The following is a 23,792-nucleotide window of genomic DNA, read 5'->3' as shown; positions in this document are numbered from 1 at the left end:
TTCAGCAAAACGTGATTTCAAAAAGGAATTAACACCAAAGATTGTCAAGATCTACTTAAAAAAGGCCAAACTTCCTAAAAATGCAGAACCACACACAACGCAAATCTGAAGTTATAACTTAAAACATTTTATTTATTTTCCTAAAAAAAACAAGTTTTACATGCTTTTGGTCATGATTCACCTCTTCTGAGACAACATACTCTTCACTCAATATACAAAATATTAGCGAACTTTTGGCAATTCTGGTGAAATTATATTGTAGAAAGTTAGAAAAAACAAAACCAGAGTTGAAAGTTGGAGGGTTTCGTTCATACTTCAGGGCCTTCACCACCAGGTATAAGCTGCAAAGGTTAAAGACGATTTATAAATACAAATAGTAAACAGTTAACAGCTGGCAAACTACAGGATTACATTATCTTATAAATTTAAGATACAAGAACCACAAAGATGTCATCTTTCATCCAGTTACATATCTATTTTACAGATTAGAAAAATATTTAAGTGGCTCAAATACAGAATAATATAGCACAGGAACACACCCTTCATCCCACAGCCAAGCCAGCTAAGTAAATCAAAAACCCCAAAATAACACAATCCCTTCTACCTACACAATGTCAAAATCCCTCAATCTTCCTCATATTCATGTGGCTATCTAAATGTCTCTTAAAAGCCTCTAATGTATTTGCCTCTACCACCATACAGAGCAGTGCATGGTGCATCCACCACCGAGTAAAAAAAAAATTACCCAACACATCCCCTCTCACCTTCAATGCACACCTTCTGGTATTAGACATTTCTACCCTGGGAAAAAGATACTCCCTGTCTACTCTATCTATGTCTCTCAATCTTATAAACCTCCACCACTCCCAACCCAAGTTTGTCCAGTCTCTCACAATAGGAGATGGTAGTTCTCACAAGAACATCCTGATTAGGGACATTTACTTTTAATCAGCATATGTCTGATGACAGAAATAACAGCTGTATGTCTGGAGAATAAAAATATATTAGACTAATTGGCCAACATGGATGAATAAAGGCAAAGGATTCAAGAAAAAAAATAGTGGATAATAGTAGTACATGCAATAGAGTCTAAATGATAAAACATGGTATAATAATATAATTGCTGAGAATGAGCTACCACTAGAGATGGAGGAGGCAGAAAAACAAAACATTTAAGAGGCATCTTGAATGACTAGGCCGGGGGTCGGCAACCTGCGGCTCCCGAGCCATTTGTGGCTCTTTCACCTCTGTGCTGCGGCTCCCTGTGGCTTTGGGAAATAATTGGTCAGTATTTAATTAAAATGTATTTTATGTTAGTTTGTTAGCTTTTGAAATGTAATTCTAAATTTGAAGATTATGGTGATCTTGTACAATCTAAGTGTGGCAACACATTTCCTGGCACATCCGAAACGGCTCACAATTAGCCAGCATTCCGGCTAAGGGAGATAGCCTACGGGGGTTTGTGAGTACGCGTCTTTTGCAGCATCTGCGTCCATGGGGGCTGGGTTGAGGGAGGCTTAAAAGCAAGGCTGTTTAGTTCGAATAAAGTTATTCGACTGCAGTTTACTGACTGCGTGAGCACACCGCTACAACGTGTTTTTATCGCTATTAATATACGTCACCACTGCCAATACCTGACACCCGCCAGTGCGCGATTTCTTTAATTTTTCGATCCAAGGTAAGCCAACTATGGAGAATTCTAAAAAAAGAAAAGTGACTGAAGAAAACAGAACGTTTAATGATACGTGGACAGATTCATTTGCTTTCACTGTTGACGAGACTGGTTTACCGGTATGCTTAACATGCAATGAGAAACTAGCAAACAACAAAAAGTCAAATGTCGCAAGGCATTTCCAGAGTAAACACGCAGCCTTTGCTCAAAAATATCCGGATGGAGATGAGAGAAAAAAAGCCGTTTCGGAACTGATGCGGAAGGTTGATCTGAGCAAAAATCATTTCCAGAAATGGATGAAGTCTGGAAAATCAACGACATACGCCAGTTATATTGCCGCTCAGGAAATAGTCAGGCACGGGAAGCAGTTTACAGATGGTGAATATATAAAAGAATCTTTCATTAAGATTTCAGAACATCTATTCACGGACTTGAAAAACAAGAGTGAAATTGTGCAGAAAATCAGGGATATGCCCCTCTCTGCAAAGACAGAACCATAAAAATGGCAGAAGACATCACAAGACAGAAAATTAAAGACATCAATTCAGCTGTGGCCTACTCGATTGCCTGTGACGAGTCTAAAGACAAAGGTGATATTGAACAAATAGCGTTGTTCTGCCGGTATGTAAACTCTGCCGGGCCACAGGAAGAACTGATTGAGTTGATACCTCTAAAAGACCAAACACGGGGGGAGGACATCTGTGAGGCTGTCTTGAATTGTTTAAGAGCCAAAGGAATAAAGACCACACATCTGGTGTCAGTAGCTACTGATGGAGCTCCGAATATGACGGGAACGCACAAGGGATTTGTGGCTTTACTGCAGAAGTCGCTGGACAGAAAGCTGCTGACTTTTCACTGCATCTTGCACCAAGAGGCACTGTGCGCTCAAACATTTCCTCCGGAATGCACAGAAGTAATGGATGTTGTCATTCAGATTGTCAATAAAATAATGGCAAAAAGTTTAAATCACCGTCAATTCCGTTTGTTACTGGACGAGATGGAAAGCGCATATTCTGATCTCCTGCTGCACAACAAAGTCCGGTGGCTGTCCAAAGGGGAGGTGCTGAAACGCTTTGTCGCGTGTCTGGAAGAAGTGAAAACTTTCCTGGGCAGCAAAGGGCTCACCTTTCCTGAGCTGGAACAGCCAGAGTGGCTGGAAAAGCTACACTTCATGGTAGACATGACAGCGCACCTGAACACGCTGAACACAGCTCTTCAGGGGAAAGGACGCACAGCCCTGCACATGTTGGAGGATGTTTTGGCATTCGAGCGCAAGTTGACAGTGCTTGCCAGAGATTTACAGAAAGGCACTTTGTCTCACTTCCCCAATTTGAGAGAGTTCAAACAAGGTCACGACATGATAATTTCGGAGTATTTACATTCTGCAATCATCGCAATGCAAACATCGTTTGGGAAACGCTTCTGTGAGTTCAGAGAGGAAAAAAAACACATTATCCTTCCCGGTCACTCCCTTAAGCATCGATCCTTCCCTACTGAATACGACTGCATTGGCAGGTGTGAGTCAACCTGATCTTGAGATGGAACTGGCTGACATAGCCGACAAAGACATATGGGTGTCCAAGTTTAGACGCTTGACAGCAGACCTTGAAGATGTTGCCCGTCAGAAGGCCGTTCTTGCTCAGAATCACAAATGGAGTGATATTGAAAACCTTCCAAAACCGGACAAACTTGTGTTCGAAACATGGAATGCTATGCCCGACATTTATGTAAACATGAAAAAGTATGCGCTTGGAGTCCTGTCGATCTTTGGATCCACATATGTATGTGAGCAGGTGTTCTCCAACATGAACTTTATTAAAAACAAACATCGCGCACGCCTCACAGATGACAGCTTGCGATCCTGTGTAAAGATGAAGGTGACGTCATACAGCCCTGATGTGCAGACGCTGTGCGCTGAGGTCCAGGAGCAGAAATCCCATTAACCAAGTATGATAAATATTTTAATTGCCTATTATTTTATGTATATTCATATTTTTTCATTGTTCAGTGAAATAGTCCATTTATTTTTCAGGCTGACAGCTGGCTGATGTTATTTTTGGTTTGCTGCTGGCGGCAAATTTAAGTTTGGCGTTTTTCATAAATACAAGGACTCAAATAGACGTTGAGTATTTTACTTAAAAGTAACCTTCAACCCAACGTCTTTTTTTCGGAGTTCAAAATGTTTTTGTTGCATGCAGAAATGTAATTTCGTTTTCTCTGCAGAAGTTCATCAATTTCATAAATGCAACACATTATAGTTTGTTTATACATAGCATAAAGGCAAAAAAAACGTTGTATGCAGTGTTATTTCATTTTAAATGTCAAACGGGTTTTGCAGCTCCCAGTGTTTTCTTTTCTGTGGGAAACGGGTCCAAGTGGCTCTTTCAGTGGTAAAGGTTGCTGACCCCTGGACTAGGCCATACAGAAATATCAAATCAACACAGGCAAATGGGATTATAGTAGATAGGCATAATGGTGAGCCAGAGCTGCTGTACAACTACGCTGTACAACTCTGAAGCAAGAACTGCTGTCAGCAGCAAGCTTCATCCAAATAAACCAAGGATTTGCTTCGCTGGCTTCAGGAATGTTGACTGCTGCACAAGGATCCCCAGTGCAAAACAGACAGACATGATACAGCTGAAACAATGGCATTCCATTGAGCCATCTTTCCATTGTTAAGCACATCTGAATGTATGTGCTTCTAAGTGTCCTTGATGTAGTATATGACATTGAAATTTGAGAATTTTGTACCCCTTTACAAATTTTAACGAAGGCACTGCATGAGGTAATATCTTGGCAAGAAAACCAAGGTGATCTGATAGTAAAATGGCAGAATAAAGAGACTCTGAGGAGTGTCGATGGACACAGAATTAAACAAGACTCAAGTGGAGTATAGATGCAGCCTTAAGCTTTAAAGGCTATATATAACTGTTTTAAATGAGGAACAATAATACTATTTTTTGATTTCTGTTTGGTCAAAGAACAAATGATCCCTGAAAAGTTAAATTACACATTTAATTATTATTTTTTTTAATATATATGAAAACTTAAGGAGGTTGCCCACCTGATGACCCCGATGACGTAGCTACCCTCCTCGTCACCACTCCAAGCCACTGCCAACATCAAGAGTGCCCACTATCATTGGTCAAGTCTTAGGAGCTCTACCAGAAAACTGCCCGGAGTTCTACTTTCTACACTCTACTTTCTATGTGCCTTTGACTAAAAATACCAGAAAGCTTTAGAAATACAAATTTTGAATTTTTTGTTACCATTACATACCATAGTTATGTTATTTCCATTCAATAAGATCTGATCCAGTTTTGTGATTCTTCTTCCTTCTGGTGTGATCTCACTATAGAAAATAAAAGAGTAAAAATTATAACATAGCACCAGACTTGACTACAGATCCAAAAGTGAATTGGGGTGCAAGGCTTCAATTAGAGCCGAAGATGTTGATGGTTTCTGTCAGGACTGATATTTAATTCTATTACACAGAATGAGCGATATTCTACAGGAAGTAAGATTGCACAACAGTTTGAATTCCAAAATTCATTTATAATGGGAACACAAGTCATTAAGACATTAAGTCACAAGACAAAACCTGGATGTAGTGGTTGTCCTTGAGAATGATTCAACAAATTACTCCAGTAAAAGAACTGAAATCAAAACTGGTTCAGTTACAGGTCTCTTGAAGAAGTGATTCCCTGAAGGCCTGACTACAAGTCATCCAGCAAAGAACATGCTCACAAGATTAAAAGCAAATTGATTTTTCAGTTATTCTACAGTCAATGGATAATTATATACAAACATTAGCCTTTTATGACTTCACAATAAAGAACGTGCTAAAAAGACAGGAACATATTTCCTCAGATTATCTGGACAGAATAGCAAATAAAGAAATTTAGCTGTACATTTTAATATTGCAAGTAGTCTTACATAGCAAAATAAAAAGGAATTAAAATACTTACAATTCTGTGACATCTTCAAGTACCATATCCAGAGATCAGAGTTAAGAAATCCACTTACAACAGAAATAAACTTAGTTTATTACAAAATGATACCAATAGTTTTCATTTCTGTAGTGCAGCTTCTGTAGAATGTATAGGCAAGGACAATGGGCAAAAAACTGGGAAAACCATGAATTGGGGTGGGGAAAGAAGAAAGAGTGCTGTTTGGGTTTAAGAACAAACTTTTCTAAACAGAAAATGTCGGGAAAAACTCAGCAGGTCAGGCAGCATCTGGAAAACAGAAACAATTCACAGTTTAGGTCTGGTTCTGGCCATCAGTTTGGATAGTAGTCCAAAACTTGAAGCTTTATCTGTTCCTTTGTCCACAGGTGCTGCCTAACCGGCTGAGCAATTCCAACATTTAAAAAAAAATTAATAAACTTTACTCAACTATGGGACAGGTCTGGATTAGACAAAAAAATGGCATGTGAGAAGATTTTGAGGAAAAATCTTAAGTATGGAAAAGCAAATTTAAATGGAGAGACCACAAATTGTTATGGTTTAAGTACATTCAACAAAAGGTTAGCATGCAGGTAGAGCAAGTATTTAGGAAGACTAATGAAATGTTGGCTTTAGTTGTAAGAGGTATGAAAGCAGGGAACTCCTGGTGCAAATTTAAAGGATGCTGCCAAAATTTGATGTGATTAGTGAGTGCAGTTATTGTCTCTATATTGAGGTATATTTTCAATCCAGGTAGCATGGAAAAGGTTCATTAAATTGATTCCTGCAATCAAGTAATTGACATGTGAAAAACTAGGTTGATACAATACTTACAGTTATTTGGAAAACTTAAAGGCTATCTTGTTGAAATCTGAATGCTCATCAAAATCTTGCAATGGGTTGATTCTGAGGACATTTCCTTAAAGGGGGTATCTAGAACTGGGGGATAGGAGGCACTATTTCAGAATGATCAGTTGCCCATTCACAGTGATGAGTAGTTTTGGCTCAGATGACCATGGATTTTTGCAATTGTTTTAATTGAATATCTGTGGAATCAGAATGATTGAACAGGTTCAATGCAGAGTTGACAGACATTTGAACTACAACAAAGCCAAAGGAAAGGTGGAGTCACACAAATGATAGTGAATTTAAAATAAGATCAGCCATGATCTCAATTAGCTTGCTTGAGAGCCTTTTGGTCTAATTCTACTTATGAATCTCAGAGAAGATGTTAAAAGCAGATGGTGGACAGATGGAAACTTATAATAGGAAAGGAATACTTCTAAAAGAATGTAGTCAATGTGTTATACAGTGGTAGGGGTGGTAGACCAGGAGAAAATATGGACAGTGTCATGCAGCCTCAGTACAGCAGAGGCCAGTTCACCAAACTAGAGCACCACACTTCTTAGAAAGACAAAATTGACTGTGCCTGCTCTCAGTGAGCAGTGTTACATTCCGAAATGTGGCTTAGATTAAGACATGGCACTGGAAAATTGGAAAAGGTCAAAGTCATGCAGGCAGTTATGTATAAACAGATCTTGAGTGTGGCTAACCAAGTAGATTAGGAATTCTGAAAACAGGAAGAACATACCAAATTTGGGGAGGAGCTCTTTGGTCAAGGTGAAAAACAAAGGTTCATGCCACCAAGATTCAATGTTATGTTGAGCTTCATATTGAGATGAGATGTTAGGAAATAAAAGTCAAGACCTATAGCTATAACTAATTGCTCAGAATTTGAGGAGATAAGATCAGAAAGAATAGTTAATACAAGGCAATAGATAAACTAGAGAGAAGAGATGGATTGAATCAAAGATCAGAGGAGTATTATAATTAAAGATTCATTTAACTTTGTGACCAACAACCAGATGCATTTGTGCGGAGGGATCCTAGTGGGATATAAAGTAGAACAAAGTTAACATTCATTTACAGCAAATAATTAAAAATGCAGGATGCTGGTCTTTTATTGCAAGAGGAATGGAGTATAAGCATGTTGATATCATTATACAAGGATTACACACACGTGCAAATTTGATCTCCTAATTTCCTTGCACTCAGAAGGTTCACTTGGACAGTTTCTGTGATGAAGATCCTGATGAAAGAACCTTGAACTGGTGACAAAGTTTCAGAAAAAGGGGTAGTACAGCACACAAATTTCTTCAAGGAGGGTCAATAAGGTCTCTGAAATTCTCTACTCTGAAAGTTGTGGAGGCAGAGTCAGGCATTGAGACTGATAGGATTTTTGTACCGTTGAGTAATGAAGAATGCAAAATAGGCAGAAAGATGGGAGTTTAAGGCCAGATGGACAATAACCTAATTATTAGCAGAGCAATCTTCTCAGGGATTCGAGCTGATTCTTTCTCCAGTTTATGAATGAAACCCATTCCTCATTTTCAGGTTGCAGCCTCCGCTCTGATTGGCTGATTAGCAACACTCCGCATGTATAAAACAAAGAGATTCTAATCAGACTGCGGACAGACTCAATCTCTGCATGCAGATTTTAAGGCTTTTTCCCCCATGCAAGTTGATGGTGCATGGGTGTTATCAGTATCACCAGTGTTTGCATGGTGGAATGATAACACCCATGACATATCTTTGCTCAGTGCGACCAAAATTCAGCGTTGAAAGTTTGCAAAGGAACATCTAAACAAGCCTGATGCATTTTGGAAACAAGTCCTGTGGAATGATGAAGTTAAAATAGAACTTTTTGGCCGCAAATGAGCAAAGGTATGTTTGGAGAAAAAAGGGTGCAGAATTTCATGAAAAGAACATCTCTCCAACTCTCCAAGCACGGGGGTGGATCGATTATGCTTTGGGTTTGTGTTGCAGCCATTTGCACAAGAAACATTTTACTGGTAGAGGGAAGAATGAATTCAATTAAATACCAGAAAATTCTGGAAGCAAACATCACACTGTCCGTAAAAAAGCCGAAGATGAAAAGGGGATGGCTTCTACAACAGGATAATGATGCTAAGCACACCTCAAAATCCACGATGGACTACCTCAAGAGGCACAAGCTGAAGGTTTTGCCATGGCCCTCAGTCCCCCGACCTAAACATCATTGAAAATCTGTGGATAGACCTCAAGAGCAGTGCATGCAAGACAGCCCAAGAATCTCATAGAACTAGAAGCCTTTTGCAAGGACGATTGGGCGAAAATCCCCCAAACAAGAATTGAAAGACTCTTAGCTGGCTACAGATAGCATTTACAAGCTGTAATTCTTGCCAAAGGGGGTGTTACTAAGTACTGCTGAACAGGGTGCCCAAACTTTTGCTTCAGGCCCTTTTCCTTTTTTGTTATCTTGTAACTGTAGAAGATGGAAATAAGAAAGTTTTCATGCTTAAAATATTAAAGAAATGTGTCATCTTTAACTTTATGCATTTTGGAAATCATTTCATCTTTTACTTGCTTAGCTATTCACAGTAATAGAAATTTCAACCAGGGTGCCCAAACTTTTGCATGCCAATGTATATTAATGACATAGACAAAGGTAAGTAAATGTGCTGTAGCTGCATTTACAAATAATTCAAGACCGACATGACATTGAGAATCTTTGGAAATCTGTCTGACATGGATGCAGAGTCCTTGTGTATATTGTGTGCTGGAGAGAGATTTGTTAGATTTCTAATTGTTGAGGGAATGAAAGATTATGGGGGGGGCGGGGGGGGGGGGGGAGCCAGGAAAGTGGACTTCAGCAATTGCAGTTTGGCCATGATTGTACTGAATGGTGCAGCAGACTTGAGGGGCTGAATGACCGGTTCCTGTCTCTGCATTGTGTGGACTTCGAATCATTGGTTCAGTGGCAAATGAAAGGAGGAGAAAGTTCAAGAGGACATCAGAAACTAGGTACATTATTTGTTGCAGATACAATCCCAGATTGGTATTTCACATCTTTTGGATGCTTCACATCATGGTTACCAAAACATGGCTGCAGAACATTCTGGAAGGTCATGGATCATTAGAAAATCAGTGGTGGTGGGGTGTTGCATTGCGAGGAGGTCCTGCAGCCATTTTGTTTAATGCGTTTGGAAACACACAGATATACACGATCTGGTGTAATTCCACTGTACAAACTCGTCAGTGCTGCCCTCCAGTGGACGTGGAATTAAAATGTGTGGCCACTGGGAGATCCTGCTTTCTCTGGCTGACTGAGCGTAGGTGTTCAGCGAAATGGTCTCCCGGTCTTCATCGGTTCTCACCAATATATAAGAGGCCACACCGGGAGCACCAGATGCAGTATACTACACCAATCGACTCACAGGTGAAGTGTCACTTCACCTGGAAGGACTGTCTGGGGCCCTGAATGGTGGTGAGGGAGAAAGTGTAAGGGCAGGTGTAGCACTTGTTCCGCTTACAAGGATATGTGCCAGGAGGGAGATCGGTGGGAAGGGAACAAGTGGACAAGGAGGTCGCGTAGGGAGCGATCCCTGCGGAAAGCGGGGGAGGGGGGGAAGGGAAGATGTGCTTGGTAGTGGGATCCCGTTGGAGGTAGCGGAAGTTACAGAGAATTATACATTGGACCTGGAGGCTGGTGGGGTGGTAGGTGAGGACAAGGGGAACGAGGGTAAGCCCCTTTGTTTAAAAAAGGAAGACATCTCCTTCGTCCTGGAATGAAAAGCCTCATCCTGAGAGCAGATGTGGCGGAGACAGAGGAATTGCGAAAAGGGGATAGCATTTTTGCAAGAGACAGCTTGGGAAGAGGAATAGTCCAGGTAGCTGTGAGAGTCTGTAGGCTTACAGTAGATATCAGTAGATAAGTCATCTCCAGAGATGGAGACAGAAAGATCAAGAAACGGGAGGGAGGTGTCAGAAATAGACCAGGTAAATTTGAGGGCAGGGTGAAAGTTGGAGGCAAAGTTAATGAAGTCAACGAGCTCAGCATGCGTGCAGGAGCCAGCGCCTATGCAGTCGTCGATGTAGCAAAGGAAAAGAGGGTGACTTGGACTGTTCCACAAAGCCAACAAAAAGGCAGGCATAACTGAGACCCATGCGGGTGCCCATGGCTACACCCTTGGTTTGGAGGAAGTGCAAGGAGCCAAAGGAGGGAGAAATTATTGAGAGTAAGAACTAAGAGAGTAAGGGACTGGGTACTGACAGTGAATGATCAGCCATGATCTCAGAATGGTGGTGCAGACTCGAGGGGCCGAATGGTCTACTTCTGCACCTATTGTCTATTGTCTAATTCCGCTAGACGGAGGAGAGTGGTGGTAGAGGGGAATTGGTTAGGTCTGGAATCCAAAAAGAAGCAAAGAGCTTTGAGGCCATCCTGGTGCTACTTCTTGCCTATTTGCCAATCCTCCGTCCACATCAAGCTGTTACTTTCATCAGCAAGGAACAACTTTTTGTGAAGCATCTTGAATACCTTTCAAATACAAGACCTTTTACTCACTGATCAACATCTCCACAAAAAACATTTAAATTTGGTGTATATAATTTTCCATTTCATGAAACCATGACTCTGCTTGATTAGATTTGAGATGTCCTGGAACAGAAAGCCTCATCCCGGGAGCAAATGCGGCGGAGATGGAGGAACTGGGAATAGGGACTTGCTGCTTCCTGCACCCATGCTGAGCTCATCAATTCCATCGACTTTGCCTCTTAACTTTCACCCAGCCCTCAAATTCAATGTCCATCTCGGACACTTCTCTCCTCTTTCTCGATCTCTCAGTCTCCATCTCTGGAGACAGACTATCCACTGACATCTTCTATAAACCCACTGACTCCCGTAACTACCTTGATTACACCTCTTCCCACCCTGCCAAATGTAAAAATGCTATTCCCTATTCCCAGTTCCTCAGTCTCTGCCGCATCTGCTCCCAGGATGAGGCTTTCCGTTCCAGGACATCTCAAATGTCCTCTTTCTTTAAGAATTGTGGTTTCCCTTATGCCATCATCAATGATGCCCTCACCCTCATCTCCTCCAAATCCCACACTTCGGCCCTCACCCCATCCTCCCGTCACCACAACAGGGACCATGTTCCTCTTGTCCTCACCTACCACCCCACCAGCCTCTGGATCCAGCATGCTATCCTTCGCAACTTCCGCCACCTTCAACAGGACCCCACCACTAAGCACATCTTTCTCTCTCTCTACCCTTCCCTGCTTTTCGCAGGGATCGTTCCCTCCATGACTGCCTGGTCCACTCATCCCTCCACACAGTTCTCCCACCTGGTACTTATCCCTGCAAGCGTAAGTGCTACACCTGTCCCTACACTTCCTCTCTTACCACCATTCAAGGCCCCAAACAGTCCTTCCAGGTGAGGCAACATTTCACTTGTGAGTCTGTTGGAGTCATTTATTGCATCCGGTGCTCCAGGTGCATCCTCCTCTACATCAGTGAGACCCGATGCAGATTGGGGGACCGCTTTGTTGAGCACCTCCGCTCTGTCCGCCACAACAGACAGGATCTACTGGTTGCCACCCACTTCAACTCTGCTTCACATTCCCATTCGGATATGTCCATACATGGCTGCCTCTACTGCCATGATGAGGCCAAACTCAGGTTGGAGGAGCAACACCTCATATACCATCTGGGTAGTCTCCAGCCCCTTGGTATGAACATTGAATTCTCCAACTTTCGGTAGTTCCCTCCCTCTCCCTTCCCCCATCCACTTTCACTCTGCCAGCTGCCTATCACCTCTCTCATGATTCTGCCTTCTTCTACTACCCATAGTGCTTTCCCCTTACATTCCTTCTTCTCCTCTCCTGCCTATCCCCTCCCTGCTTCCCCCCCCCCCCACCCCTTGATCTTTCCTCTGATTGGTTTTTCACCTGGCACCTTCCACCCTCCCCCTCCCCCACCTTCTTTATAGGGCCCCTGCCCCCTCCTCCTTCAGTCCTGACAAAGGGTCTCAGCCCGAAACGTTGACTGCTCATTTCAACAGATGCTGTCCGACCTGCTGAGTTCATCCAGCTTGTTTGTACATGTTCTTTAACAGTTAATGCATCTGCTTTCATAACTTTCCCAAGCAGCATGTTCCAGGCATCTGCCATTCTGTGCAGAAAAAAACACCCCCTCACCTTAAAGCAAGGGCTCCGAACCCAGGGTCCACAGACCCTTTGCTTAATGGTATTGGACTATAGCATAAAAAAAAGGTTGGGAACCCCTGCCTTAAAATTACACCTTTTAGTATTTTGCATTTTCACATGAGATAGCACTGATGATGTACCTTATCTATGCCTTTCAATTTAAATACTTCTATAAGGTCACTCACTAGCCTCCAATGCTACGGAGAATACAACCCAAGTTTGTCCAAATTCTCCTCAGAGTTAATACTCTAAACCGAATTTCTGAACCCTCTCCAAAGTTGTCACATCTGTCCTTTAATGCAGCCACCAGTATCAACCCCTCCCCCTACAAAAGGACTTCAGATTTCTTTGTATTGTAACATTAATCAACTGACTACATAGATAATGACCATTGTAGGGTTGAGTTGGTCTCCGATCTGGGCAATTTACTTACATTTCGTCATCATACGATGATATATCATCAGTGCACTGTCGATATCTCAAAGTGATGAAAACTTTGTAAGTAAATTACCAAGTTTACAGAACAACTCAACCCAACCATCAACCACTTGAGATAAATATTTTCTAAATTATTTCCAATAGTTACTATTTCTGCTCTTTCTTCCAGTGTGGATAACCTCATCTACCTAAATGATATTTCATCTGTCAATTGGAACCCACTCATTTTACCTATCTATAATCCTTTGCAGACTCTACCCTCCTTAAATCTTGCTTTTGTGTTTAGTTTTGTAATAGCAGCAAATGGAGCTACAATATTAATAAAGAGATTAATCTGAAAACCCATAGATCCTACACATTTTTTTTTAAAAAAACCATTCCATCTACCATCACTACCAGTATTACTCCAACCCTCAATTTTATCAAGTGTATTAACTTGTTATGTAGTATCTCACCGAATACCATCTGGAGTCCAATACACGATTAGCTCTCCATTATCCACGTTGCTTCTTCTATCCTGACAGAACCAACAAATTTTTCAAACAATTTCCCTTATATAAAACCATCTTCGCTCTGCTTAACTGTCTTAAGAAATTCTAAATCTCGCACTATTTTTGCCTTAGTTATGAATTCCAGTATTTTGCTCCCAATGACAATTGCTAAGCAAACTCCTATAAGGGTGCTTTTTTTTTGTCTTTAACCTTTTTTGAACATTATAATCTGGAGTTGTCCTATCCATTGGGACATCACCATGAAATTTTGGTAATTACATCTGACACCATCTACTATCTCTTCCTTAAAGACTCAAGGACAAAATCCAGGAGTCTTGCTGGCCTAACCCAAGTTATTTGTCTAGCACTTTTTAAATTTAGTCAAGGATCTTCGAAAATTCCTCCCTCCCCATAGCTCCATGACTTTATTATCAGAATGCTTTTAGTTTCTTACTGTAAAACCTTTTTTTTTATTCATTTATTTATTTCTTAAATTTTCAAAAATTACGAAGAATAAATGTGATGATAAATAGTCAGAAAAATAATATTAACCCTCCCCCTCCCCTTAACCCTCCCCCCGTTAACCCTTATCTAAAGAAAAAAAAGAGAAAGATTGCCTGGATATCGGAGGATCCCCACATGTTCTATGGAGTTCAAAATAATTTTAATATTTATTTTTACTTTCCCCAATTACTTTATAATTTTATCTTCAAAGGACTTATGTAATTATTCCTATCTTTTGTAGGTATGGGAGCCAAATTTTCAAAAATATATCATTCCTTTCAGTTCCTTAATAAATGTTAAAACTCTTTTTCTTTTCACAGGTCCATTAATTCCATTAACATTAAAACTTAAAAAATTAAGTAAATTAATCATTCATAATACCTTGGGAACTCTTTAAAATTCTCCATGTTGCTATGAGTTTCTCCCCAACCATCCAGGCAAAAAAGAAAAATAGAAGATAGATAACTAATAACTAATATATAAGAAAAAAAAACAAAGCCCCCCCCACTAACGTTGTGAATAAAAAGAACACATTACCCCCCCCTCCATTTTACGGGTCATGGCAATCGCCATGATTGTACACGTGAAACGCACAGCCATCGATCAGTTCTTCCAGCTCACCCGCAAAAAAAATATTAGTGAAGGAAAAAAAATAATTAATGTCTCTACTCCCAATTAATACTCCTCAACTTTTTTTTTCATATAAATGTCCATCAAGTCCAACCTTGTTTCAGACTTCATCATTAGTCCATTTCATTTCTATAATTCTTTACTTCTTCGTGGACATCAGGTAATTCTTGTACAAATTCCTCCGCTTTCCGGTAGTCAACGAAAAATCTTCTTTCTTCGTTATACAGGAAAATTATCAATTTTGCTGGATAGCTCAATAAAAATTTATAGCCCTTTCCCCCATAAACATTTTTTCACTGGATTAAATTCCTTCCGCCTCTTCAGAAGATCGTAACTTATGTCTGGATAAAAAACTCTTTTCCCTCCTATTATCAATGGCCCATTTCTCTTTTTGGCACCTTGAATAGCTGCCTTCAAGATAATTTCTTTATCTTGGTACCTTAAACATTTTATTAAAATTGATCTTGGATTTTGATCTTGTTGAGGTCTTGGTCTTAAAGCTCTGTGTGCTCTTCCAATTTCAATTACTTGGCTTCCTTTTTTCATTTCTAACATTTTCGGAATCCATTCTTGAAATAATTTTATTGGATTTTCTCCCTCTGTACCTTCCATAAGACCAACAATTTTGATATTATTTCGTCTACTAGAGTTTTCAAGTGCATCTATTTTTTCCAACATCCGTTTTATTTCTATTGTCCAGGCAAGATTATTGTCTTCTATCTTATCTATTCTTCCAGTGTTTTCTTCCACTTTTACTTCCATCCCTTTAACTTTATTATCCATCTTCTTTTGTTTTTCCACCACATTATTGAGTTTATTCTGCATCTTTCTTATAGCTTTTAATTCATTCATCATATATCTCAGGATATCTTTTATGTCTCCTTTAATCTCTTCCTTCTTTTCCTCTTCTTCTTCCCCTGAATTTACCAAAGAGTCTGATTCCACTTCCGATTCACTTCCAACCGTAGTTGGGATTTGTAGTTTTGTTAATATCTGTTCATGCATACTTTCGCGCATGCGTTGTTCTTGCCGTTTCTTCTTGGAGACCGCCAACATTGCTGCAACTTCCTGTCCCGCATCATCAGAAGTGCACTTCGCCGGGAGGAGATCCAACTTGAGTCCGAGGCTTCACCGAGACGGTTAGGCCTTTTTCTCCGCCGATTTGCGCAGTCTTCGAAGTAGTAGCTTTCTTCTATCTCAGTTTGGGAGCCGTATCAAAAGATAATCCTGAGTTACTTATAAATAGTTTCTAGTAGATATTTGTTAACTCTTCTTCATTTAAACCATATTTCATTACTTTTTACGAGGGAGCTGGATTCCCAACGTCTCGACTCTACGTCATCACATGATGCCCCCCTTACTGTAAAACCTGATACAAAAATAATTTATTTCTCTATATTCCATTAACTCCCTTTCTTATTCGCTCAAAAAAATGGACATTTTTGGTAATCTAGGGTATGTGACTGATGGGAAGAAGAAATTTAATTTGAACAATATGGGTAAAGAAAAAGGAAGGGAAAAAAAACACAATGAATGAGGGTGGGTGAATGCTTTTGATGCCTAAAAGGGAGGTAACAGTAGAAACCCTAAATTTCCAAGTGCTTGGGAGAGTATAAGAGATGCAACCAAGTACTACAGACCAAGAGCTGGGAATTGGCTTAATCACAAGTCCACTTTTGACTAATATGGATACCAAATGGCCTGTGCCAAAAACATCTATGACTGCATGAGTACTAGCCTAGATTTAGCACTTAATGTCTGCTTCGTGCCATTTTAACCAAGAATCTCTGGATAGAATCACTGGCTACAATCTGCCGATTTGCGTAGATATGAAATACTCCTGCTGCTCCTGCAGACAACCTCCTGTTAATTCTCATATCTGTCAGTCACCATGGAAACTTCATCAATACTTTCAACACATCAGGTGCAAGCACTACATTCCTAGACTAATTTCCCAGCATTTGATGTTAAAGATGCAAGTAGCTTATCTCCAATTCTTCAAGAAAGGAGAAATACTAGCTACAATATCCATTTAAACAAGTACATACAGTATTGTGCAAAAGTCTTAGGCACATATATAGCTAGAATGCACAAGATTTTTGTAAGGTAATTTTATTTATTGCACTGTACTGCTACCACAAAAAACAAATTTCATGACATGAATGGGAAGGAGGTAAGGAGAGAAGAATCATTGTTGAGAAAAGGGAAAGGGAGAGAGAAGGGACCAGGAACCACCAGAGAGACGTCCTGTAATGATCAATAAACTAATTGCTTGGAATCAAATTACAGGTTTCCCCTGCTATCCGAAGGTAGAGTGTTCCTATGAAACCATTTGTAAGCCGAAATGTCGCAAAGTGAAGAAGAATGGGAAAAATTTTTGAGCGTTCCCAGACCGAAAAAATAACCTATCAAATCATACCAAATAACACATAAAACCTAAAATAACATGAACATACAGTAAAAGCAGGAATATGATAAACATACAGCCTAAATAAAGTAGAAATATTGTATGTACAGTGTAGTTTCACTTATCAGAACAGGGAAGACAGCGAGCCAAAATTGATTTGGAGAGAGAGAAAAAAAAAATCGGCATGTACACGCATGCGCACACAACTGCCCGCACAAGGCCTCACAGTCATGGTAATCTTTCTCGGGGTAAACACACATATAAAGCAGGCGTCTTTTTTTCGTAAAAGCGAAAATCCTCTTTAGTTAGCAAAAACAGGTACTAACCTAGGTCTTTCGTAACAGCAAGCTGTCGTAAAGCGAACGTTTGAAAAAAATGGAGGCCACCTGTACCTTGCAAAGTGTCTCAGGGTTGGGTGTCTGCCCTACCCTTTGTCCGAGCAGTCCTTTTCTGCCATCTGTCCCACAGCCCTCCACTCTCACCACTCCCAACATCTTTTGCTCCTGCCATATATACAAACTTGCTCTCCACTCCACATCGATTAATTCAGTAATTCAGTACTGTGCAAGTCTTAAGCACCCTAGCTGTATTCATGTGCTTTTGTTGTAAATGCATGAGCAAGGGACACAAAATTCTCATATGGTTACACCAACACTGCTTGCTATCTGGGTTAGTCAGTTTAAAGAAGATCAGATTCGGAATCTTAAATCACACTATATCGATAGCAGGTAAAATATAAAAGGATACTGACAAAATCATCAAAACCTAGTAGCGTTCCTACAATTTCTTTATCATTTTTCATGACAATGTGAATGCGTGAACCAATACATTTGTCCACCAGTTCTGAAATAGAAGAGAAATATGAATACACAGAAATAAAACATCTAAATTTAACTCTGACTAGTTAACCTATCTATGTGAAGGAACTCAACAGGTCAGGGTGCATCTATAGAAAGGAGTAAACAGTCAATGTTTCAGGCCAAAACCCTTCATTAGGTCTCAGCCCAAAACATCAACAGTGCTCTTTTCCACAGATGTAGTCTAGCCTGCCAAGTACCTCCAGCATCTGAAAATGTTCTCTTGTTTGCAACTTATCTATGGCTACATGAAACTATGAAATCACATTTATGCAACAGAATCACAGCATACTGCCATTAAAAGTATCATTTATGATCTATATAGCACCAACAGCTCCTCCTGTCTCTCTCCCACCCAATGATACTGTAAGCAGAACAAATTCACTAGTACTAAAGAATAAAAATAACATACGTGTGAAACTTATTGAGAATCAGAGTTAATAATTTATGCTCTGCCTTATTAGAGTATCTTTCCCCCCCCCCCCAGCATTTTCTGATTTAAAAATCAGATTTTGATTCCTTTGCTATAGCGTCCAGGTGAACCAGGAACCCCTATGACATCTCCCCCCTCCCCGGGCTCGCCCACAACCACAGCCCCATGCTCCCCAACTAACCCGACTCCACACCGGTCCCTTTAGTTCCCCCCATAAGCCGACCACACCTACCCACCAGGCCTCTTCACTAAATAAATCCACAGTTCCACCTCCTCAATTAAACCCCCATCCCCAGGCTCCCCGCTCCGCCCCGTTGCTAACCTAGCGGTAACAGCTGCGAAGGATTAGTCGAGTTCAGCGCCATCTTCCCATAAGGCAAAGCGAAGCCTCCCGTCCACCAACCAAATCAAAACGGAACAACCTGCAACGCGCATGCGAAGAACAAGTCTCTCCGCGGCCCAATTAGAACCTCCTTAGTTAAGCGCGCGGAGTATTGCCAATCAGCCAATCAGAGCTGAGGCCGAGAAGAGGGCTGGGTCATACTGGACTGGGGTGAGCGTTCAGTTCCTAAAGTGGGGTTATCGCCGTCACTGTCGCTAAATGTTTCAATGCAAACCCCCCCCCCCCCCGCTCCTGCAACTCGGAAATCACCCGAGCCGTCTTCAGATTCGGCTGGGGATCCAAGGTGGAGCGGGTCGGATGGGCCACCATGCACAAATCCCTGAACAATGGGGTCAAAAACGTTCCCAATTTCGCCCTCACCCTGATGGCCAGCTTCGTGTGTGGCTGCATCAGGTTGTGTGTGGATCCCAGGTATGTGGGTACCAAGTACCACTATGTGCGCAGGTTCTACCTGTCGCTCTGGCAACGAAGGATGGGTCTGGCCCCACTCCTGCGCAATGCCCCTGTAGCTGGTGTTTGCCACCATACCTGTCCTCCATAGAAAAGTTCTTCCAGGCCAACGCCTTTGACCACAGGGCCATCGGAGTGGTCCGCACATAATGTCCTGCAAGCACTGCAGGAGAAGGACATGATGGACAGAGTGGGGTGGTTCCCTGAGCAGACCGTCCAGTTCATCTGGCAAAATGACTCATCGCCAGACCTCAACAACAGGCACCAAGACCTCGCCTGGCTGGTGGTGAGAGGGGCCCTCCCAGTCAGATCCCTCCTCTATGCCCAGGACATTGTGTCCACACCCCGCTGCCCACGGGATGACTGCAGTGAGGCAGAGTCAGTGACCCACCTCTTCGCACACTGTGAGTTCGCGGAGAAGGTACGGAGGAGGATGGAAGGGACAGTGTCAAGATTCATCCCCAGCAGCTGTGTAACCGAGGACTCTCTGATCTACAGGCTGTTCCTGGGGATGCACACAGAAAGCAGCAGCCGGTGCTGCTGGCAGATCATCAACTTGGTGAAAGACGCTCTTTGGTCTTCCTGAAACTTGATGGTCTGCCGGCGCATGGAGATGTCTGTGGGAGAATGCTGCCAACTGGCACATTCTCGGCTGCAGGAGTACGGGCTGAAGGATGTACTGAAACTTGGTGCAGCCACCACAAGGGCCCGGTGGGGAAGGACCACAGTTTAGAGTTCTCCTGCAGGAGTGGGAGGGGTAAGGTGGCGGGGAGTTTACCCCTCAACAATGGTATGTAAAGGTGAACCAACATAGTACCATCTGAGCGGCTGAATGTGTGGAAATGTACAGAATGTAGAGAAAACATCTGTAATGGATTGAATGGTTCATTGTAAATAATTTTATTTTTGAATAAATGTTTCAATGACTTACTTAAAGTTCACCAAGACTTACACTGGATGCGATGTTGAGCAGACCCTTTTATGAATGTAGTTGGTGAAAATTGTAATGTAGATTACAGTCAATGCATGCATGTGTACAAAATCTGTTGGAATTACAATTACCAAAATTTGTTGCTTTGGGCTGCAGTACAGTACATTACAATAAAATACTGAGTTACTGTAAGAAATTAAAAACCAGTAGATGCTGGAAATCCAAGCCGCACACACAAAACGCTGGAGGAACCCAAGTCGTCAACTGTTTACTCTTTTCCGTGAGTTCCTCCAGCGTTTTGTGTGTTTTGGTTAAAAAATTGATAGTACGAAAAGAGAGCACAATGCAGTCCTACTGAAGGGTCTCAGCCCAAAATGTTGACTGTACTCTTTTGTTCATAGATGCTGCCTGGCCTCCAGCATTTTGTGTGTGTTACAAAATACATAGAGAGGTAGTTTTCATGGGTTCATGGATTGTCCAGAAATCTGGTGGCAGAGGGGAAGAATCTGTTCATAAAATGTTCATTGTGGATCCCCATTTGTAATAATGAGAAAAGGGCATGTCAACGGGTCATAAAGAAACCTTGTGATCTGTGTTTATTAAAGAACAAATAAAAACGATTGGGTTTGGTTCAGACAGGGTTAATTTAAATGCACTAGGAGATTTTAGGAAGTTCCCTGGAAACTTCCACTGGGAGAACTTCTGACTGCTGAGCTATTACCTTTGTCGGAAGTATCTGTAACAAATACAATTATTCACACCGAGATTTGTTGTCCAGCAGATCTTACCCAGGTTGGAAAAGTAAAGATCTGTAGATATCAGGCCTTTGAGTCCAACCCATACAAGCCAACTGTAATCCTGTAAGGAAATATAATTCACAACCACCAACATTGAGTTGGGGTTTTACTTTAAGAGGCTGGTCTGATGTGATGATGTAATTATGTAAGGATTTATAGTGCGCTTTGTGTTTAGGTTTTGGAATTCAATTAAATGTGTTACGGGCTTTATTAAACATAAAATGCCTAACTTCATTTTATTTGTGAAACCTACATTGGTGACCCCAATGCTCTAGGATGATTCCAGAGTTATTGAACATGTCAGCCAATGCGGTTGCTTTGAAACTGCTGGAGTTTTGGGAGCAAAATGACATTGCTTGATTTGTACAAGCTGAGATAGGGTATCAGGGAACGGCTAGCATCTCTGCTGTGAAGATCTGTTGTATCTTCTGAGGTAGGTACTCCACCTTTGGTCCTCACCCAGCACTCAGCTCTTACCTGTGGTTCCAAGAAAGCTGTTTGCATGTGACAGTGGCCACACCCCAGGCAGTGGATTTGACAGCCTGGTCAAACCTGATGAGAGTAGCTGTTGGGGTTCTGTTGAACCCTCAGTGACTGGGCTTGTCTATCCCAAACATGTGAAGACTGGATTCGGTGTACTGTGCAGAAGAAACCACTGGCTGGTTTAATGGAAAGAAAGGTGTTTTCTAGCACGTGTTGTGGAGCATGTCGATAACCCTGGTCATCCACTGAATCCTGACCTATCTCCAATCCTCTTGACTTTCATCTTGCCACTGGATCCAGATAAACTATGACAAGAGAGTGAGGTTGACAACCTGTGCAACTCTCCCTCACTTTAGTCAAGCTCATGCACATGCTTCAAGATTGCCACCATCGTGCCAGTGCCAAAGCATTCCACTACCATGGGCCAGAATGACTTCCGCTCAGTTGCACTCACCCCCATCATTGCAAAGTGCTTTGAGAGACTGGTTCTATCACATCTGAAATCCTGTCTGCCCACTGCCCTGGACCCCTATCAATTTTCCTAACACACCAACAGGTCAACAGAGGACACCATCTCCATGGCACTTCACTCTGTCCTGACCCACCTGGACAGCCCCAACTCTTATGTCAGAATGCTGTTCATTGACTTTAGTTCGGCATTCAGTACTGTGATCCCCTCCAAGCTGTTCGCCAAACTTCGTCAGCTTGGTATCAGCTCATCTCTCGGCAATTGGACCTAGGGCTCTTTGACTAACAGACCCCAATCTGTTATTAGACAACCTCTCCTCCTCCACTCTCACCCTGAACACCAGCGTGCCTCAAGGCTGTGTGCTGAGCCCTCTTCTGTACTTTCTTTTCACCTATGACTACATTCCTGTACATGTTCCTAGCTCCATAATCAAGTTCGCAAACGACACCACGGTGGTTGGCCTGATCAGATGGGATGACGAGATGGCCAACAGGGATGAGGTCCAGCACCTGGCCACGTGGTGTGCCAACAACAATTTGGCCCTTAACACCCAGAAGACCAAGGAGATCATTGTGGACTTAAGGCATGCTAGGAGCCACACTCATGTCCCCATCTACATCAATGGAGCTGTAGTGGAGTGTGTATCAAGCTTCAAATTCCTTGGTGTCCACATTTCTGAGGATCTCACTGGTCTCTGAACTCCTCCATCCTGATCAAAAAGGCGCCTTTATTTCCTGAGGAGCATCAAGAAAGCTCACCTCTGTCCCAGGATATTGACGGACTTTTACCACTGTGCCATTGAGAGCATACTCACCAGCTGCATCTCAGTGTGGTATGGCAATTGTCCCATATCGGACCGCAAAGCACTCCAGCGTGTGGTGAAGACTGCCCAGCAGATTATCAGCACCCAATTGCCCACCATTGAGAACATTTACCATTATCGCTGTCTGAGCAAGGCGAAAAGCATTATCAAGGATGCATCTCACCCTAACCATAAACTTTTTACTCTCCTCCCATCCAGTAGGCGCAATAGGAGCCTCCACACCTGCACCAGCAAGCACAGGAAGAGCTTCTTCCCTGAGGCTGTGACCCTGCTGAACCTCACAACACAGTGCTAAGCAGTATTGCACCCATATTGTAGTGTCTGAGTACTTTTATATTTGTGTGCTGAAGCACTTACTTTTTATTCACAGTTATTTTGTAAATAACTCTGTTCTTTGCACTTCTGGTTAGATGCTAACTGCATTTCATTTGGCTTTGTATCTGTACTCGGCACAATGACAATGAAGTTGAATCTAATCTAATCTAATGTCACAACATCCAAAGCCAAGTCCTGTGGCAATGGGCGAGCGATGAAGCAGCAGGTGAGGATACACTGGATGCTGTAGCCGCGGACCTGCACACCGGTGGCCCATTTCTCGTTGGCCAATGTAGCATCAGAGCTCAGCAGCCGTGTGAGTGACCGAGCAGCCCTCTTCAGAACCACACCACTGACCTCCGTAGTAGGAGGAAGGGTGAGAAAGGGTGCCCTAAACATTATGTACTTCACTCGACCCCGATAAGCAAACCGCAGTTGGCAAGGATCCCACTTAAGAAATCGAACAAAAGTGACTCCGCTCAGAATCAGCACATGGAATGTGTGAACCTTAATAGACAACACCAAGCCTGACAGGCCTTGTGCAGCTGGATCCTGGACTTCCTGTCAGATCGCCAGCAGGTGGTCAGAGTGGGCTCCCTCACCCCTGCCCCTCTGACCCTCAACACAGGTGCCCTTCAAAGCTGTGTCCTAAGCCCCCTCCTTTACTCTCTGTACCTCTATGACTGTGTCGCCACCCACAGCTCCAATCTGCTAAT

The 23,792-nt window shown here is 42.1% G+C and overlaps 1 protein-coding gene across 1 annotated transcript; it reads right to left on the bottom strand.

The window, feature by feature from the left end:
• Nucleotides 1-106: 106 nt before the first annotated feature.
• lsm5 (LSM5 homolog, U6 small nuclear RNA and mRNA degradation associated) lies at nt 107-18,828 on the bottom strand. The gene is made up of 5 exons (XM_059971027.1): nt 18,728-18,828; nt 17,863-17,958; nt 5,641-5,668; nt 4,952-5,024; nt 107-341 (listed from the first exon to the last, which is right to left on the bottom strand). The coding sequence occupies exons 1-5, from the start codon at nt 18,768-18,770 to the stop codon at nt 309-311; spliced, it is 273 nt and encodes a 90-aa protein (XP_059827010.1). The 5' UTR covers nt 18,771-18,828; the 3' UTR covers nt 107-308.
• Nucleotides 18,829-23,792: the final 4,964 nt, after the last annotated feature.

This window comes from Hypanus sabinus, chromosome 1 (genome assembly GCF_030144855.1).
Source record: "Hypanus sabinus isolate sHypSab1 chromosome 1, sHypSab1.hap1, whole genome shotgun sequence".
Taxonomy (NCBI): domain Eukaryota; kingdom Metazoa; phylum Chordata; class Chondrichthyes; order Myliobatiformes; family Dasyatidae; genus Hypanus; species Hypanus sabinus.
This window is presented reverse-complemented; position numbering and strand designations above follow the sequence as displayed.

What these genes read in the sequence shown, in the direction of transcription:
- lsm5 (XM_059971027.1), bottom strand. Translation starts at nt 18,770, where the DNA reads ATGGCGCTGAACTCGACTAATCCTTCGCAGCTGTTACCGCTAG. An exon ending in TTCGCAGCTGTTACCGCTAG is followed by an intron (nt 17,959 to 18,727) that starts GTTAGCAACGGG and finishes CTTCTATTTCAG; the next exon opens with AACTGGTGGACAAATGTATT. An exon ending in CTTGAAGATGTCACAGAATT is followed by an intron (nt 5,025 to 5,640) that starts GTAAGTATTTTA and finishes TATTTTCTATAG; the next exon opens with TGAGATCACACCAGAAGGAA.